Below are 20,490 nucleotides of genomic sequence, written 5' to 3'. Positions count from 1 at the left end.
ATCTTTAAGTTTCGATCGAAATCGTGACTATTTGGGAAATCGCGGAGCTCTGCGTAAAGTGCCCACAAATTTTATTCCAGACAGCATGCAGTAGATTGGTGTTAGTGCTTTGAGTTAAAATACACTTGACCCAAAGTCAGGTCCCACTTTTGTGAAAATAGGCTTTAACTACATGTATGTCACGTTTATTGCATTCTGAAGTTTAGGAGGAGGTTTTACGAAAAAAAATTGTAACTCACGCAAAATTTCACAAAAAGAAATGCTAAACCTTTAAATTATTACTGACAAATGGATCTTCAATGTGTAAAATATTCAAGCTGTTTAAACAAGGAATAACGTTTTGGCAGCGCCCGCAATGTATACATAAATTGTCGGTCACCTTGTAAACCGTCTCTCCAACAACGAAAAAAATCGCATTGAACTCAGTAAATGTGATATTTGTTTATGGGATACAATGATTGAAGTTCATTGAAAAAAAATCAGCGAAATCGGTGAAAATTCGAAATTTGCCTTATCCAGTTCTTACGCGGACAGCCTCTTAACAATGTTTTCGTTGTCAGTGTGCTCTCAGTAATTGAAGAGAGTAATAATTATATGGTCTAATATCATTCGTTTTGCCGTGCTTATTGTACGCTACAGTGCCAACAGCTAAATCCAAGAGCTAAGATGAAGTTCCTTACAGACATTGTGGCCATTTGGACACCGTATCCCCACAGTTTCGTTTAGGCACGTAAATGTAGTCATTTGTTGTTTTTTTTTTTTATATATTTTCCAATATCGAAAATTTGAAACTTTTCCTGGCATCAGTTGGATTTTAGAGCTTTTAAGGCCTTTTCGTGCGAGTGTTGCATTCATCTACTCGAATATAATGAATTAGTATTTTAATTCTCGATTATATTATTCAGTTGAGCCAAACAAACAATCACTGTGTTAATGTTCAGCTCGTTTTGTCTCATTTTTGTATCCTTTTTCTCGGCAGAGTTCGTATTTGGTTTTTAAAGTTATATATGGTGGGTATTATTTCACCTGCTCAATCTGACGCCGATATTTAGAAAAAAACTGAGTAGTAACAAGTTTCTGTCTTTAACGCGACAAATTATTATTTTAAATACACGCTACATGGCCATATATTGATTGAAATCGGGACCCAAATCGGGACACATTTTTCGATCTACCTCTCTTCCCAACGGGTCCAGAACTCACGGCAAGATTTCTCCCAGCTCTACATATAGCTATCATCGTTGATCAACGTCCTTTTTTCCCATGAAACAAAATAAAAGTAGGTAAAATCAACTTACCGACACTCGCCCATGCAGTGAACGCAGACTGCTAATAGACTAAGAACCCCGAACAATAGCACAAACATGTTTATTTAACATTCTACGAATATTCTTTATCTCAGCTTGACAACCGGAGGGTTGCTAGAGCTAGGGGAACTTAAAAGAAAAATGGTGTCTTCCCCAAAGCGTGTTACTAACAGCTTTTTTAAAAGACTTAAATCGACTTCATTATGATATTTAATAGATAATTACTGAGGTAGTCGGTGCTATGAGAGATATTGCTGCAATATCTCTCATAGCACCGACTGCCGAAGTAATTATCTTTTATAATTATTGACACTCATAATATCCTATTTAACTTGTGGATAAACATTTCTATTATCACCCCGGTACTTTTGGAGACTTTTTTTTTTTTTTCATGTGTATCAAATTTTAGTGCTACAGTGATTGTTTTTACTGCGAGATGTTAAACAACCCAAAATTTGGCTTTCTGATATTATAGAGGCAAAAATTTAAGTGCTTATTGTTATCGAGGTACCCCCATCCGGACCATCTCCTCTCTCTGTGGTAAGGGAAACTTGATGCAAAAAGAAGCCCTCCCCATTGGGCATTTGACTGTGGAAAAAATTTTGGTTAGCAGTCATGTGACACGGGTCACATTTGCATGACCATTGACAACAATTTCTGTCAATGATGAATAACTGTACTGCTGAATACTGCTGAATGTAATTCACTCCTTCTTAGGGAACTGGCCATAACAACTACCACCACCTATGTCATGAAAATAATTACCGATACAATTTTAGCGTCTTTAAAATTTGAGTTGACACAGAAATATTCAGCTAGTAAGGGTCAGCATTGCTAGATAAAAACTAACTGCTGGATCAAGAGACGTCGCTATGCAATAAAAACACCATCTTTTGAGGTTGAGGAAAGGGGGGGGGGGGTGGGGGTAGGCAGAGACCGCCGTCTATTTTGTGGTTTGGTGGGTTCTGCTTAGATTTGACACAAGTCGACTTCTTAAAGCGAACAAGTCGAGAAAGTGAGCGACGAACGGAGAAGTCCAACGAGGAACCAAAACCAACTTAACATAAAGAGTGAAGGAAAAGGAAAGGTCTTGCTGGGGTATAATAGTTTTGATCCCTTTTTTTACTGCCAGATTACCAAACTATCATGGCTAGCAGTAGCAACCATCCGGCGATCAAACACGTAATGAGATCAGTTCACCCTTACTTTTCATGCGATCTTCTTTCTTTATTTTTATTTATATCCCCAAATGTTTATTTGCAATTAATATGAACTGCTACATGAAACAGACAGCAAGGAATATCAGCCATATTTTCACATAGGATCACTGTAAGGTCACTGTAAGATCTGTTATTTGATAGGAACAAATTTATAGTAAGTAATCGTGTAAAAGCAAGATATAACGTGCTCTGCGAAAATATAGTTCACCGGCTATTTATTTTGTAAAGTCACCACTTAACTGGGTGAGGCGTTTGTCAATCATAGTATACTCAACCACCATGAAAAAAGAATTGCTTATAACAAGAATGGATAAAGTTTTCCTTTCAAGAAAATCAACGAAAAGAAAACCACAATCCATGGACATTAAACAATTAACCTAAAAGTTTAAGGTAAAACTGATTAACACCATATGAAGAAACGGGGGTGGAAGAATTACTTACTCTACAAAGACTATGCCGCTTCAAGCCTGAAAGCACGGGAATTTCGCTTATTATTGTTTGAAAACCACGGAACAACGTTTACTCAATTTTGGGAATACAGATTTTACCAACTTTGTCTTAATTGAGCAATGACATCTGTTAAAGGCGTTTCGAGCTAAAATCAAAGTTTCGAAAAACTCTCAATTTGTGTTGGCAAAGGATTCCCATAAAGGACCGTGGATGCCACTAGGCGATGTCCATTAACTTGCGAAGCAAAAACAAGAGTGAAACAAGCTTGTTTAATACAGTTTGGAATACCATGGCTTTTTAACAAATTTTTAAATATTATTGTAGTCGTAAATAGACAGGGTGGCAAGGAACAAAATGTGAGCCGCAAACAAAAATTTGTATGCCATGTTTGGAAACGCTCCGCCAATATTGTAGACCAGAGATAACAAAAAGATTATACTCATTTTCTACTCAACAGAAATACAACGCCTTTTCTTAATTTTCGAAAGCACGAAACAGTAAGAAAATTTAAAATTGAGCGTTCCATATTAGCGGTCTGTATGGCAACTCTCAGACTGCTAAGTGAGCCAATCAGTTTAATCGTTTTCATCGGCCGGCCATGTAATAAATTTTTGAAACTATCCATACCTTTTGATATTCCTCCAACGTCTGGTCGTAGTGCTTCAGTGCTTAGCAGTGATTTATATTTCAAACGTTGTAGCCTTATATGTGAACTTTGTCACAAGCAGCATATTTTTCGCGACAAAGGAGTTAACAAGGTAACTGGAAGAGGCGATGCAATTAGCGCATTTAGCAGGGGTATATATCACGTCGTGAGACCTCGCGTTGGCCTCGCTGCACATTATGCGTTAAAGTTTGGTTCTTCTTCTTTGCGAGGGTTTGGTAATTAGATTATTTATCTGTAGCGCATGAGGTCTAGCTTTTATTCCTATCTCTCCACGATGTTTTTCTTTCCTCCAAGCCTTTTGAAATAAACAAAGAGTAAGTCTGTGAAAACGTCTGTTTGCTTAGTATGGGTCAGGACTGAACTAAACTCGCCTTATTTTTTGGAGTAGTGAAAGCGGTTAAAACCCAAATAATGTGACCACGATTGCTTTGGATGGTCATCGTTTATTTTAATCACTTTCGCTCGTTTTCCGCCGTACCAAGCAAACTTTCCACCGTGTGAGTCATCATCTCTCAAACGCGACCATTTTTAGTGATTGGTGCATAGCAAAGACGATACTCTTTACCAGATGGTCTACACTCAAGCTAACTACGGTAACTTATTGTGTTTTATTATTGATATGGACAGGAATGTTTTACTGGAAAATACACCACTCACAAAATTCATACGAAGCTACATCCAAGACCCCAGTGGCGTATTTTCCATACCCTCAGGCACTTGTGAGGATATTGAAAACGTCGTTTCCCATTTTCACGGTTGTTTGAGCAAACAGTCCGTGAAAATGGCGAGCGATAGATTTGTCTATATAAGAAAAAGATAATTACTCGGTGGCTTAAAGATGTGAATTTTATTTTCTCGTGTTAAAAACAATATTTTACTCATTCGCTGCCCTCGTTCGTAAAACATTGCTTTTACCACTCGAGAATAAAATTCATATCGTCGCGCCGCCGTGTGGTATCCTCTATTTATAAGAGTGTCCAAATGAAAGTAGCCCTGTTATAGAAGTATATTTTTCGACGTATATGCCCACATATACAATCCCTTATTTGAAATCTCCATTTTTCAAAATTAAAAATGCCTAATTTAGGAAAATTGTCTGGGAGTATATTTGGAGTTTTACAATATATTAACCAAATTATTTATTCACTTCAATATTTATTCAATTCGATATACATTCAGTTGAAATTCGCCGCGATATTTATTCGCTTAAAATACAAAGAAACAAAGTTATAAAATTTAAAAGTTACAAAGAAAGGTTATAGCTGTTATTATCTACCCCTAAAAGACGAATATTAAAATAAACAAAAAAAAACACATTTTACTTTACGCTTTTGGGTAACTGAACATAAGATCATTTATCACGAAGTTTCTTACATTCTTGGTGTTTTTTTAGCTGTAAGGTCGAACAATTCCTGATCTCTAGATCTTTCTAAACGAACTGTTTGTTCAAGGCGCGCGACCGATGAGTTGCATCACCCTCGCGACTTGACACCTTCTGAGTTCCTTATGGTTAGCCCTGTTATTCCCAGCTAGATTTTCTTATTTCTTCATCCGTACGTAAACTAAAATCTTTTTATACAAACTTGTTTAAGTTAGTTGCCTTGGATCTAGCGATTTCGCCTTTTTTTTTTTTTTTTTTTTCGCAATTCAGACCTTATTAAGAAATTCTAATTAAGTTTTACAACATTTCTCACCAGTGAACAGACTTGTTTCATTTGGTTTTTTTTTTTCGTGGAACCCCAAGAAGCTGGAAAACACCAACTTTTCGGATATGAATAGTATTTATGTTCCAAAAACCCTATTACCTCAACCATCTGACATAAATAGAGCTACCTTGTAAACGATTTCCCCTCGATATCGTACCTTGAGAGGGCTCACTTATGGCGAGAATTAACGCAAGCTGAACGCCTTCTTTGATGTCTGTGTAGCCTACAATTCTACCCCGCGACAGTATAATTCAGTGCTACACAACTTTATATAAAAGATCCTCATAGCACAGCAAGCTTACGCGTTCGAAAATCAAACATTTTGTAAACCAGCCGGTTCACACAATCAGCTAGAATGGTAAAAGCATAATGGTAATAGCAGTCCGTTGAAAAATATTAACATGATCCTTTGACTGATTTGCAATCAAATTCTGTCTATATAACATTTTCTACTTATTTCTTTTGTAAGAACTGATTTACTAAAACACACCAACTTAGAAGTAATAATTCTTTAACTTTCAGATAACTTTTATTAACGTGTCTACTGACAATCAAAAGGCCACCAAGCTAAATGTCCAAGAATTCAATAGGCTAACAAAATTACAATTCAATCGGGGTAACGTTGTGAAGTTTTTCAGTCTTACGTGCGGCCATATGCTCTGGGGAAACAGGTCAGTTAAATCTCCATATATCTTAGTTATATCACTTAATGAATTTAAATGAAGTCAGAATGCCTTATTATCACCATAAGACCGAGAAAAGTTTCATCCATCAGTTACTTCACTGAATCGGTTGAGACATTTGCTTGGCATCTTGGTTTTTGATCACAATAATTATAAGGGCTCGGTAACGTGTTTCCACAAAGCAAACAAGGCCATATATTTATCTGCCACAATATGGCTAGATTGAGCAAAACGTATAGAGAAGCAGCACAATTTCTCCCGATTTAATTGCAACCAAAGACCACTCTTTAGAGCAATATGGCTTTCGGCAGTATGTGCGAATTAAACGAATAAACTAGAGAAATTTGGGTGGGAGGAGGAGGGGGGAAAAAAGCTTTAATACGCAGAACTGGGTGGGAAGAATCTAGGAACAACGGAACAATGACTATGAGGATGCGGGAAAACCTTTATTTTAATATACAAAATATACCCCACAAGCGAGCAAAATAAAGTATTTTAAGCAGGTAAAAACCCTCATCAATAATCTAATAGCCGAAAAGACTCTTACAATGCAGAACAACAGAGTTGGCAAATGTTATTTCCCACCAACGCACAGATTCAAAACAGCGTGATATACCCCCATTAAGTGCAGTAATTGTAGCTCTCATCCCGTTACTGGGAGAACCTCCTCTATCTAAAGAAGAATGCTTTTAATTACTGAGTACAGATATTAGGCTACGCAAACTGCTGTGACATTGAACAACTGCTTCTTAACTAAGGGGATTTGGAGGAATATTAAAAGACTCAACAATACTGAAATTGAGAATGATGATTATTCTGGAAAGTGACGCAGGCATACTCGGAAAAAAAAGAAATCCGAGTTCTCCTATCAGGAGTCGAACCTAAGACCTTCCGATTACTAGTTCGGATGCTCTACCACTGAGCTACAGGAGACTCGTGGGAGCTAAGGTAAACTAGGTTCATGGGACAAACATCCTGCATACTGCTAGGATTTGAATGTCGAACGGTGGTATATGAAAGAAATGTGATGGTATATTTCCAGCCTGGTGAATGAATGAGAATGATGATTATTCTGGAAAGTGACGCAGGCATACTCGGAAAAAAAGAAATCCGAGTTCTCCTATCAGGAGTCGAACCTAAGACCTTCCGATTACTAGTTCGGATGCTCTACCACTGAGCTACAGGAGACTCGTGGGAGCTAAGGTAAACTAGGTTCATGGGACAAACATCCTGCATACTGCTAGGATTTGAATGTCGAACGGTGGTATATGAAAGAAATGTGATGGTATATTTCCAGCCTGGTGAATGAATGAGAATGATGATTATTCTGGAAAGTGACGCAGGCATACTCGGAAAAAAAGAAATCCGAGTTCTCCTATCAGGAGTCGAACCTAAGACCTTCCGATTACTAGTTCGGATGCTCTACCACTGAGCTACAGGAGACTCGTGGGAGCTAAGGTAAACTAGGTTCATGGGACAAACATCCTGCATACTGCTAGGATTTGAATGTCGAACGGTGGTATATGAAAGAAATGTGATGGTATATTTCCAGCCTGGTGAATGAATGAGAATGATGATTATTCTGGAAAGTGACGCAGGCATACTCGGAAAAAAAAGAAATCCGAGTTCTCCTATCAGGAGTCGAACCTAAGACCTTCCGATTACTAGTTCGGATGCTCTACCACTGAGCTACAGGAGACTCGTGGGAGCTAAGGTAAACTAGGTTCATGGGACAAACATCCTGCATACTGCTAGGATTTGAATGTCGAACGGTGGTATATGAAAGAAATGTGATGGTATATTTCCAGCCTGGTGAATGAATGAGAATGATGATTATTCTGGAAAGTGACGCAGGCATACTCGGAAAAAAAGAAATCCGAGTTCTCCTATCAGGAGTCGAACCTAAGACCTTCCGATTACTAGTTCGGATGCTCTACCACTGAGCTACAGGAGACTCGTGGGAGCTAAGGTAAACTAGGTTCATGGGACAAACATCCTGCATACTGCTAGGATTTGAATGTCGAACGGTGGTATATGAAAGAAATGTGATGGTGTATTTCCAGCCTGGTGAATGAATGAGAATGATGATTATTCTGGAAAGTGACGCAGGCATACTCGGAAAAAAAGAAATCCGAGTTCTCCTATCAGGAGTCGAACCTAAGACCTTCCGATTACTAGTTCGGATGCTCTACCACTGAGCTACAGGAGACTCTAGGGAGCTAAGGTAAACTAAGTTCATGGGACAAACAGATTTCTTTTTTTCCGAGTATGCCTGCGTCACTTTCCAGAATAATCATCATTCTCATTCATTCACCAGGCTGGAAATATACCATCACATTTCTTTCATATACCACCGTTCGACATTCAAATCCTAGCAGTATGCAGGATGTTTGTCCCATGAACCTAGTTTACCTTAGCTCCCACGAGTCTCCTGTAGCTCAGTGGTAGAGCATCCGAACTAGTAATCGGAAGGTCTTAGGTTCGACTCCTGATAGGAGAACTCGGATTTCTTTTTTTCCGAGTATGCCTGCGTCACTTTCCAGAATAATCATCATTCTCATTCATTCACCAGGCTGGAAATATACCATCACATTTCTTTCAAAAACTGAAATTTTTAGTAATAATTGTTATACATTATTGTGATATATCTCTGAGCGATTCACCGAAGATAATGACCACTCTCTCGAGATCGCGGAGAAAAACTTTGATTGTAACCAGAACCTCCTTCAACAAAGGTCTTAATCTTCATTTTAGCATAAGAGGTAGCTATTGTGGGAAACTTGAGGGGAATAGAAATCCAAGGCCTATTGCAATGGATAATGTTGACAGTAGGTCGCTAAATGTAGAATTTACGATGAAAATATGGCTGTTTTTTTGCTCAGTGGCATAAAAAGTCAATGACTTCTGTCACAGTTACAGTAAAATATGTTACGTATGACTTATTACTCTTTCACAAATGTTGTTCACAGAAGAGAGGTTATTTCGATCACCAGTTAATGCGTGGCATAGACGCATCACAAATACTTTAAAGGTAACTTAAATGAAAAAAAGTTACGGCAGTACTATTGCCACTAACAAGTGTTATCCGCGCCTAGGAAGTTGGTATGTAATTGTTGGTATTGTTCTGTGAGCGCCTTTCATATTGAGGCATGGAGCGCTAAGGCATACGACTAATTTAATCTGAGTCCTTTTAACAAAGGTAATTGAACTGAGTGGAGTGCAATTGGTCTGAAATCACACGCGTGATTTCAAAATCGAACGAGCGCGCAGCACGAGTTCGATTTGAAATCACAAGTATGATTTCAGACCAAAATTGCACGACACGAAGTTCAATTACCATTTTATTACACCCATTTTGAAATGACACAGTTTGATTGTCAATATTCATATTTATTTATCCACTTGAGAAAACCCGGTTTTTAAAAAAGCGGAACCGGAAACGCTGCCATAATTATGCAAATGATAATGCCATGTGACAGGACTCACTCGTGCGTAAAACAGTTTTTGATCAGTTCAAAGATGTCAAGCCACAGCAGCTACCAGCCAGATCAGAGCCATTTTGAATCTCTCTAAAAAGTGTCCACTACTAAACTTAGTCCTCATCGTCTGACTCAATAATGTAAGCCCTTCGCTTTTTCTGTGGTTTCAGAGACTTCTGGGCTTCTTTGGAGTAACTGAAATTGAACGTACAACCCGAGTAATTTTGTGCTGGAACAGAAGCTGAGCTGCTGGCGAAAGCTGCCATATACTGGGGAGCAAAACAAGGTTAGAATCCTGGAAATCCAGCAGGCTGAAATACAGGATTTAAACCCATTGCCAGGTACATCTGGCTCTGTTGTTGGAGGGGAATAGATGACAGAGGAACTCGCTGTTGGACGGCAATCGCTTGATTTGAGGCGGTCCCATTTGCAGTGTTTTGGCTGACTTTTGAGGATTCGCTTGCACTATTTTGGCTTGAAGGTTTGCTGAATCCACTGATTATGTGAGAAAGTTCCTTTCTCTGATTTTCGTCAATTTCGAATTCGTCGCAGTCATTCAAAGACGATTCCCGTGAATGGCCCGTGATTTCACAGATGACATGGCGCCGCGACTGACTGACCGGATTTCTTCAGTTTGACGACGAGTGTTTTTCTCATGCTGTGGTTCGTAAAATTGGTTCGTAATCTTCTTGTTAGTCATGAGACAGGAAGCCATGGACTTCATAATGGTGCCGATTGTATTTTGGCCCATTCAGGTTTTTGTGTACCAGACAATGATATCCTTTGGTTTGAGCTCTTCGATATCTTCGTTTGAAACTACAGGAAATCTTGAAACGGCTGCTGCTTTGTCTTGTTGTTGTTTTGGTTTGGGTTCCGGTGGACTCGAGATTGGCGGAACTGCAGCAATATTTGGAGAAAAGTTGGCGACAATTTAATTAAAACTGGCCGCAAAAGTTGGAAAATCATCTGCCACTAAATTTTTCAGCCGCAAGAAGATCATTGTCGTTGTTTAAAAACTGTAAGTAGTTGAATTTATCCATTTTTATCTGGAAAATGAGGAATTTGGACAACAGAAAGTGCAAAATTTCCCACAAATGACTTTTTTTTTGCCCTATATTTTTCTGCAATCTGATTGGTTAGTGCAGCTAAGCCATGAAATTTGATTAATTATTATTATTTCATTTTCATTTTGATTGGCTGAAAAAAAGGATGCGATTTAGAGCAAAAAATGGTGCAATTCGTGAACAAATCGCACTGTTAAGAGCCAATCAGATTGCAAGGATCACCAGTGATTTCAAAATGGGTGTAATAAAACAGGAAATACACTATCTCTTCTAATAATCATTGACAATTTGTTGGAACATATTGCGCTTATGTCCAGAAATGCACCTAACCCTGAATTTGGGTACTTAATATAAAACAGACCTTTTCGTCGTTTTCATATGACTTCATGTTTGGTTTCAATATGTCACAAAAGGTTGGGGAAATTTTTGTTTATCGTGCAAACTAAGAACCAGTGAGTGCGCAGCCCAAAATAATTAACTCAAAATAGCCGTGAAATAGTACACGACAGTCCAAAGGTAGCCCAACCAAAGAAGTTCACTCTTTAGTTACAGAGGACACCCGCGAAACCGCAGAACACACAACAGTTCAGGATGCGTTCTCCTAAGGTCCAACGCAACTAAGAACTAACAGATTCATATAATCTTCTCAAGACATGCTGTTCGTGTGCTCCGAAGAAGGCAAAATTAGTAACCAGATGCCCTGTTCCTACAGTAGCCAATAACAACACGCAAACTGGTGGCACAGATTATGAAGACGAGTAAGATTATGAAGACAAGATCATAACCGGCAAGGTAAGATATGGTACTCAAAGTGTATTTGCATCCACATATTTATATATTTTACTTACTTAATCTAAATATGATTTATTTGCAGTCTATATATATTTTGGGAGCGGTTAGTATGGTCAATTCATCGTTATAGACCGACAGACAAAAGCATCTTATTTGGCACACGAAGTTAATTCTGATTTTGGTATTTAATGAAATCCATTGCTTTCCAAGAAAGTGGCTCACTGAAAGGTGATCACGGAAATTCTTACATTTAATATTATCAAGCAAAACTAGCCAGAGGAAAGAGTCGTTTGGAATATTCTAGCAAAACGTTTTTAGCAATCTCATTTCTTTAAGAACAAGTTTAACATTATGAAATAAATGTGATGGCATATTTCAGGCCTGGTGAATGAATAAGAATGATGTATTATTCTAGAAAGTGACGCAGGCATACTCGGCCGGAAAAAAAAATCCGACTGCTCCTATCAGGAGTTGAAAATAAGACCTTCCGATTACTAGTTCGGATGCTCTACCACTGAGCTACAGAAGGCTCGTGGGAGGTAAGGCCATTAAGGACGGTGCCTACTAATACCGAAGTATTTTTGTGCGGTTTATGACTATGCGGGAAAAGCAGATCTCAGCAAGGCCTATTGGAATCCAAAAAGAAAATTGGGGGAAACCACGCATTTTTCAGAGATAATTAAGCAATAATATCTCTAAAAAACGCCAAAATATAAAGCAATGTATGGGATTTTTTCCTAAATTGAAGCTTAATTATCTCTGAAAAATGCATGGTTACCCCCAATTTTCTTTTGAGATACCAAAAGCATTTAATAAGTTCTGCTTTCTCCGCATAGTTTTAAACCGCGCAAAAATATCCCTGTATAAGTGCGCACTACCCATAGGAAACCCGACTATCTCGAGATGCGCAGAACGTATGCGCAGTAACAATAGTAGGCACCGTCCTTAAACTAGGTTCATGGGACTTGATTAAGTATGGACGCCCCACTTCGCATGTCGGAAGTCTAACATGACAGGGAGGTTAACAAGGCAAATACGATTTACATATTATTCACGCGCTGAGTTTAAACTAGGACTTCAAAACATAAGAAAAAAAAAACATTTATGGCAATGTTTTTTTTAACATCTCTAGTAAACAACCTCAAGGTTATAACTCTGAGCTAAATTGATTCTACTACCTCTGTAGCTAACTGCAGTTCGGTTAGAGCACCAGACTGCTGAGCCGCTTCGAATCCTGACCGGACCAACAATAAGGGTCTTAAAATAACTTAGGAGACGTGGCTTTCTTTGATTTAACATCTGCAAATGGTTACGCCTTCACGTTACACGGACGACTACTCAGAAGTTTTGGTCCCGTCTCCAATGTGACTTAAACGAATCACTGATTGGGTGATGTCGTAGCGAGTCCCGGCTGTGACCACCCTCAATGCCATGCAAATGATGTAAACTTGTTCAATGTAAACTTGTTCAATGGTGGTGCAAAAACCCTACAAAGTGTGCTTGAAGGGCTCCATCTGGAAACTGGAGGGCACTGCAGGTCTGGGTTCACCACCAATGACCAGCAAAGACTATGTGCTGCAGGACAGAAGGCTCTTGATGCAACAAAGGTTCGCCGCCAGATTCACCGTAGCCAGCGAAAGAGTCGGAATGAACAAAATGAAGAGCGAGAGGGCCCAACCTATTTTAATGAGTTTTACCTGATTAATATGACATAAAATGGCTTTATTTCTCAAAAAAGTGGAAAATTTATGTGTACAAAAAGTTTGCGTTTTTTTTTTACTGTAACGCTGTCTTGGGGCAGGTCGTTTGAGAAAACGAATTGTTCAATTTTCATGAAATTTGGTGATCTTATGTTTTTGGGGGTGTAGAATGCAATGATGTGGTTTTTGAAGTTATTAGACTGAAACTTGGCTCAATAAAAGCAAGCCAACACGAAGAAAAAGTATTTTTTAACTTTGACCGTTGCCGTGGAAACATCACCTCCTCACACCTTTACAAAAAGTAGATCATTGCATTCTACAATGCTTTTTGTATCTTCTTGCCAATTTTGGCCTCTATCAGACATATTTTGAAGGAGATTGACTTGCCCCAAAATTGTAGGTATCTCACAGCGGGTGCCCAAGTACCCACCCCCCTGTTCCAAGTGGTGCACAATCACACTTGGTGAAAATATGTTCGAAAGGCAGTTGAAACAATGTACTTTTGACTCATCATGAGTTTTTGCTCAACATTTGTGCTTTAATAATCATGGAACACTCCTTACAACACATTTGACAAAATTTTTGCGGGTATCTACTAATTAAGGAGGATAGGACTCCTTCTTGATGTAATTCAGTGCCATTGATTGTAAGGTTGCTGATGCACTCACGTTTGTTGCCATTCAACTGATCTCAGGTCCATTTTTCAATTGTTGCAACCGCTCTTTCACGTCTCTTGCTGACACCTAATTTGAGAAGGTGCAAATTTTAGGTCTCTACATAGGAAAAGATATGTTTGTGTTGTGTTGACCGGCCAGTCTGTAACTGGACGCGTCATTTTGAAGGGATGTTGTTGCAAAATCTTAAAAAAAGTAACCTCTCAGAAAATGGCACACGCTATTTTGAAGAAATTCGAAGGACTATCAGCATAAAACTTATCCTTCAAATTGGTACATTCCGTTTACGAACTAACTGGTCTTGGCAGCCAGTTTTGACGAGTGGAAAGCGCTCTCAGAATCGCGTTTACCGCAAACGGCAAACGTGAAATTCGCGTGTATGCCGGTTTTCTTGAAATAATTAGTACATGGACGAGAATACAGTGCAAAACAATTCTGGCTTTTCATGCTAACAAGAAACTACTCAATTTTACTGAGAAACTTAAAACAGCAGATAAACATGACCAGGTAGTCATTTTTGCCGTTTGCCATTTACCGTAAACGTAATTCTAAGTCTGTTCATGTTGTCCTTCAGCAGCATGGTAATTCTAAGTCTTTCTATTATTCAAATCATTAAAGCGGTTTTGTACACGGTGAGAAGGACGACGGTTTATTAAGCGGCATCAGAAGCGACACAACTAAATGATCTCAAATGAACGCCGTTTTTTAAAAGCAACAATTCTGCAATTTTGTCAACATTTCTAACTCATGTAATATGTTATTTAACTTTCAGTTGACTAGACAAATAGTTGGACCGTTGAATAATACTGTGAAATACAATCGTGGAAAACTTCATGGACAACACCAGTGCAGAATAAAATTACCATGTTCATAACGTTTGACGTAATCTTCAAACTCAAATAGTGTCTCAAGGCGCGAATCAGCAAAGCAAAATTCTGTGACTGGAAGATTATCCAACAACCAAAGCGAGCGAGTGCCGTGACCGATGTTGTAGACAGTTTTTCCTGTGACAGAACGATTTCTTTCCTAGAACAACAGACTGCCAAACCGAGCCACTGGTCCGTTCTGGAAATCCACCCGCTACCGACAAAGATGGCGACTGATACAATAACCCATAACTCTTAGCGTACAAATCCCTAAAAACGCTCTTAAAATCTCACACTAGAGAAAAGTCCTAAAAGCCTTAAACCTAACTACATACACAATGTTTGTACTACATGGGCGAAACAAAAAAGTTGGCTGTGTTAGGTTTGCAAGGTATTGTGGTAAAATGTACAGCCGCCATGTTTTTCAACAGGGGCCCACACAAACTATGTGACCGTTTGTATTTTGAATTTATAGAGGCAATGTATGGGAATATCGAAAATCCTCGTATTATCGTACTAGATTGTGATAGAATGGGTAGCAAAATTCATACGTGCCATTGTCTAACGTCGTCCAATCAGAAAGAGGCAATCAGCGGGACGGTTGGCTGGCACGTATGAATTTTGCTACGCATTCCAGTCGCTCGAATACTGTGGGATTTTGATTTTCTTCGAGGACTAGCTCCGGGCCGTTTGGATGGATTTTCGATTGGAAGGTACGAGATGAATCAAAAATCTTTTGACCTTTATGCTGTGAAGTTTGAAATCGGAGCGATGCGTTTTTTGAGGGAAAAATCGCTCCGGCGCTGGAACCCTTTCAAAACAAGTTTTCCTCCCTTGTCACTCTTCTATTACGCTCGGGTGAACGTTCAACGCCGAACCCTTCAAATGGCTAAAATCGCCGTCTTCAACCTCAGGAACGACAACACACAACATTTAAGGTAAAACTACGTTTATTTTGATGTTAAATGAGAATATCTATCGCAATCTAGTACGATAATACGAGGATTTTCGATATTCCCATACGTATTCCCATATTTCCTTACGGTGAATTACACTCTGTCATCACTGTGTCAAGAATTAAGATCTTAAGGTTACTCCAAACCTTCGAGGGGCTACTTTTTGCCGAATGTTTATTTTTCGATCAAATTAAAGTTAATTACTTAAACTTACATTTTCAAAAACAAATTATTTAAAATCTTAAAACACGCGCGAGAACATTGAGAAAAAGGTATTTTCGTAAAAAAGTTAAAATAAGTTTTCAAGGTGACATAATCTCTGTAAGGCGTGGACTCCCCTGCGACCTTTTCGCGGCAACGGCTTCATTTCAACTTATTAGCATTTTTTGTTTACACTCGAGTTTTAGTGCTGTGGTTTTGGAAATAGGCAAGTCAATTTCTTATCACTTTGAAGCACAGAAGGTGCTAAGTATCTTGAATCTTCCTAGGCCAGTGAGCAATGTTTCGTGGACTGCGCATACAAAGGCTCCTGAGAAAGCTGTAAACGAGCTCCTCGAAAGAGAACTCAAAAACGCGATGCTACAACTGAAAAGACACAGGCGTACTTCTTCTGTTCACTGATTCAACTTGAAAAGTGGGAAACTCCTATCCTTTTAATGCTATAAATGTAGTTTAATTGATATTGAAAGCCTTATATATTCTATTTTCAATCTTGTATAATAGAATGTCGATTTGAACTTCATTTTCATTTGAAAAATTCAAGCGAGTTTTTTATTATCTTGCACGCATGGAAATTATGCGTCAGTCATTAACGTATAACCAAAAGTTTGAAAATTCATGTCTTTTGAACTATTGAACGGAAGAAAACCATGCTTTAAAACGTTGTTTAATAAACTATTTGAAAACGTACTACCGAAAGTAGCTACACGTTTAGTTTTTCTTACATCTCCAGTGCGCGTGACGGCCTCTCTGTTGATGCGTGTTACGTGATACTTAAGATGCAAAATGTTCAAAACTCTATAGCTCGGGTTTGAATCAGCGTAAAATTCTCCTTCTTGCACCAAAATAAAGCTATTAAAATGTGCTATGAGATGCAATGAGATATTATTGTGCGCGCTTGCTTTTTATTGAAAAATATTCGCATAAACTTTCGTTTCCGGTTTTGTTTACAAGTTCACGATTCACGCTACACACTTGTATTTTTTACTGATTTCACCTTGAAACTGTGCAACTCTTATGTTGTTATTACTGTAAATGTACTTTCATTAAATTTAAAAACCTTATATATTGTAGTTTCAATATTCTATAAAAGACTGTACATAAGAACTTCATTTTCAATTGAAAAATGGAAGCGAGTTTTTATCATGTGGAACGCGTATGAAATTATGCGTTAAAAAGTCGTATCTCTCGACATATTCAACAAATAAAAAAAAAATAAAACCATGCTTTTAAACCTCATTTATTACATCGTCAAGCCTGGTTAAGTGTAGGAGATTGCCTTTGGGGGTTCTAGTATTCTTGCACATCTTGGTTTATAAACCAAAATACGCTCATCAATTCGAAGACCTGCAATGTTACTGAACACAAACAAAACTTACCCGATAGCTTTCATGTCGGCCACTAGCGCCTCGCTATGATGCTGCATTGGCGCTTGCTTGTCTGTTTATCTTCTTTTCTTTTCGTTTCTTTTTTGTCAAACGTTTTTTCCCCTAGGTAATACCGAAAACGTGCTCGCAGATGCTAACTGGGAAAAACATGACTAAAAAACTATATCTTTCCCGCGAAGCACCATTTTGCTTCCTGTGAACGTCAGGGGTTCTGCTATGTTATTGGCTGGCGGCTCACAGTGTGAGCCCGGTGTTGACACAATTCTCCCAGGAGGCGTGACATGCTTCTAAATCTTTAGAAGGCGAAAACTCGCAATGCGATTTCTGCAAGATGCCTCCTCTTCAAATGAATTAATAGGGTATGTAGAATTGACGAAATTTCGTGAAATTTGGTCCGAAAGTTAACTGAACAACGGGGAACAAAAGGGTGTCGGCATTTTTTTTAAAATCAAATACTTCCCTCCTGGCGGCCTCGGAAAGCAACACGTTTGCAAATTCTTTTTTACTGGAACTTGACAGATATATTAAAAGAAAACCAATAGGAATACGGGGAAATGCTCACACCCTTTGAGAGATTGATGATTTGTGATTAACACTGTGCAACTACATTTCGTCAGAGATCACGTTTGATACCCGATTAATTCGACGGAATGGCGCTCTGTCATTTTAATGTTTACCGGCTTCCTTCGCCTTAGCAGAGGAATAACCAAAATAGCTTATAATTTTATCGATTTGTGCATTAAATAAGCTTTTTATCGATATATAGATTGTGGTGGTTTCCTAAAAAACAACGCGCGTACGAATTTTTTTCGGGAAGGCACCCGCGAAGGTTTGGAGTAACCTTAAAATAACAGTTTATCTTTGACAAGAACGATTTATTTCGTACAACTACTTTCATTTAGAAGGCATTCAGATCCTATCTGTTGAACATTAAGTTTATTCCAAGAACATACCGCGAATTATCGATGACAAATTACGGACGCCGTCACCTTTATAAGTGCGTGAAATCAAATCTCGTTAACCCTATCTAGACCGGGGGGGGGTGGGATTGTGCCAGCAGAGGATTTGAACCTGAATAACTTTTTCAATATTTGAGCAAACAGCCTGAAACGTCATGACGTTTTCAGAAATTTATCTGGGAAAAATTTGATTTCGGTTAGTTTTTATTGACTTTGATGTTACCATGGCAACCAATTTTTGACAGGCAGGGTTTTTTTTTTTCACAAAATGGTTTTGGTTACTTTTCGTTCAATTTTGGCGCTTTCCAGAAGTTTTGGGAAGATCAGCAAACCAAGATGGCGGATCCAAGATGGCTGTCATTTGGTGAACATGACCTAAATCTTACGTCACATGAGGTGATCACTTCACGACGCGGACCTCAAAGGAAGGAGACATCTTTAGATGTACTATCTATCTTCTAAGTCTCACTGCCACAGCTTTTATACTTGCGAAGTGAAGGAGGAGGTGGGGAGGGGGGAGTCCGGAATCGGTCCCGCACTCCTGTGGTAAACACTTGGTTCCATATCTCAAACTAACCTTTCTTGAAGTTTCTTCTTCTAAATTTTCATACATGAAGTATAAATCACACTTGTCCAATCACTCAATGTCCAAGGTCAGTTTGAGATACGGGAACGAGTGTTACCCACTTTTCTGCCGGGTGCAGTAGCTACTCAACCAGTCGAACTTTTGGCACAGCCTTGACAGCCGATTCAGACGTCAAACTTTACTGGTCTGTCATTGGAGAAACTTACTCCTCCTTTTTAACCAATCCGAAGTTATACCTTCACTAATGGTGTCTCGTTTTCACTTGCTTTTCCGCGCTTGACGCATTCACAATTCTGATTGGTTTACTCTTTTTCTTACGCCAGCCTGCTCTGACCGGTTAGTAATTACTTTAGCTTTGGTTTGATGACTCCCATTTAAAAACGCGCTCCAAAAAAAAAAAAGTAGTAAAGTTTTTCACGAATGTACATTTTCTTGATATTTATACAAAAGTTAATGTCCCGTAGCTGTTGTTGCTGCATGAACGACCGACGTCTATGAATCTTCTTTCTTTTCATCAAGAAAGGCTTGCGCCTGAGGTGGCAGTTCAAAGAATTCAGGGAATGATTCTAGAGCTGTTTGTTCAACATTCATGCTAACTCCCTCAGGAATATTCCGCTGAATGTACTCCAGGAAAGTGTCCGCTGTGCTGCCAGTCACATTCGTAACCTGCAGAACAAGTCCATGATCAGTCAATCTCAAGCAGTGGTTCGGCCTTTGACAGCCCCTTGATATGAAGATGGGGAAACAGGGCTGGGAGCTTCCCCTTTCCCCGGGGTGTTCCATCCTAGGAGCCCCAGGGGCAGATAGTTGGGTCAAGAGAAAGTCAAAACGGGTAAGTTTACAAGAACTAGCTCTGGCCCTGGGTCTGCGAAGAAGGGTTTAATCGCGGTAGTGCATTAAACGTGGAGCACAAATTTCACCAAGGAAGGCTGGGTGTTTGTTCCTATTACAAAGAGATTTCAATTGGCAATTGAATACCTTTTGTGAACACGGTTATATTATTTTGAAATCTTTCTGCGCTACACGGCAACAAACACTACGGTATAAAATTTAATCTGCCATCAAAGCGACAGACAAAAATTTCCTGACCACGCATCAAAAATGAAAACGAGAACTGTATTGTTCAGATTTATCACTAGCTCTTATGCTCTACTCTAGACTGAAACTACAATATTTTGGCCCCCTATCCATGATAAAAGGCCCTCCAAAATGCGCCTTCGCAAGCCAACAGGCTTCTTTCAGTATAATACTATTAATATTCAGCTTCACAAAGAGGCTTCGAGGACACAAATAAACTGACTAATTATGTGATCTTTCTTGTGATGGACTCCAATTCTGATCAAATGAAAACTTAAAAACTCGTCCCCAGTATCCGTTTCATCTTCGAAACGGGCAATTTACCTGTGGGGACCATTACTAAATTTTCTTGATAACTGTCTCTGCTTTGAATGGTTTTTTTGTTTTGTTTTGTTTTGTTTTGCTTCGTTTTTTTTTTTTTGGCAAATCTTTTATTTCACAGGTCGTGTTATATTTTAATCCAACTTGTCTTGTCTTATATTTTAATCCAATCTTTCTTGTGATGGACTCCAATTCTGATCAAATGAAAACTTAAAAACTCGTCCCCAGTATCCGTTTCATCTTCGAAACGGGCAATTTACCTGTGGGGACCATTACTAAATTTTCTTGATAACTGGCTTTGAATGGTTTTTTTGTTTTGTTTTGTTTTGTTTTGCTTCGTTTTTTTTTTTTTTTTTTTTTTGTCAAATCTTTTATT

At 38.7% G+C, this 20,490-nt stretch overlaps 1 protein-coding gene, 5 non-coding genes and 1 pseudogene across 7 annotated transcripts in view; 1 reads left to right on the top strand and 6 right to left on the bottom strand.

Annotated features, from left to right (window-relative positions):
• Positions 1 to 6,893: 6,893 nt before the first annotated feature.
• Trnat-agu (transfer RNA threonine (anticodon AGU)) lies at positions 6,894 to 6,966 on the bottom strand. Its single transcript has one exon. It is a non-coding gene; the product is annotated as a tRNA-Thr (tRNA).
• A 182-nt stretch (positions 6,967 to 7,148) lies between these two features.
• Positions 7,149 to 7,221, bottom strand: Trnat-agu (transfer RNA threonine (anticodon AGU)). Its single transcript has one exon. It is a non-coding gene; the product is annotated as a tRNA-Thr (tRNA).
• Positions 7,222 to 7,403: 182 nt separating this feature from the next.
• Positions 7,404 to 7,476, bottom strand: Trnat-agu (transfer RNA threonine (anticodon AGU)). Its single transcript has one exon. It is a non-coding gene; the product is annotated as a tRNA-Thr (tRNA).
• Positions 7,477 to 7,659: 183 nt separating this feature from the next.
• Trnat-agu (transfer RNA threonine (anticodon AGU)) lies at positions 7,660 to 7,732 on the bottom strand. Its single transcript has one exon. It is a non-coding gene; the product is annotated as a tRNA-Thr (tRNA).
• A 728-nt stretch (positions 7,733 to 8,460) lies between these two features.
• Positions 8,461 to 8,533, top strand: Trnat-agu (transfer RNA threonine (anticodon AGU)). The gene has a single exon. It is a non-coding gene; the product is annotated as a tRNA-Thr (tRNA).
• A 999-nt stretch (positions 8,534 to 9,532) lies between these two features.
• Positions 9,533 to 10,552, bottom strand: LOC146455240 (uncharacterized; annotated as a pseudogene).
• An 8,303-nt stretch (positions 10,553 to 18,855) lies between these two features.
• The window catches only part of LOC146455239 (small ribosomal subunit protein uS10m-like), an 11,589-nt gene continuing 9,954 nt past the window's right edge, over positions 18,856 to 20,490 (bottom strand). For both annotated transcript variants that reach the window (XM_085094528.1, XM_085094530.1), the window contains one exon: positions 18,856 to 19,382. In XM_085094528.1, the coding sequence (XP_084950654.1) occupies positions 19,209 to 19,382 (174 nt within the window). In that variant the 3' untranslated portion in view covers positions 18,856 to 19,208. The remainder of the gene's footprint in view (positions 19,383 to 20,490) is intronic.

This window comes from Pavona decussata, unplaced genomic scaffold (genome assembly GCF_977016875.1).
Source record: "Pavona decussata unplaced genomic scaffold, jaPavDecu1.1 SCAFFOLD_281, whole genome shotgun sequence".
Classification (NCBI taxonomy): Eukaryota; Metazoa; Cnidaria; class Anthozoa; order Scleractinia; family Agariciidae; genus Pavona; species Pavona decussata.
The sequence above is the reverse complement of the archived record's forward strand: the minus strand, read 5'-3'. Positions and strand labels throughout refer to the sequence as shown.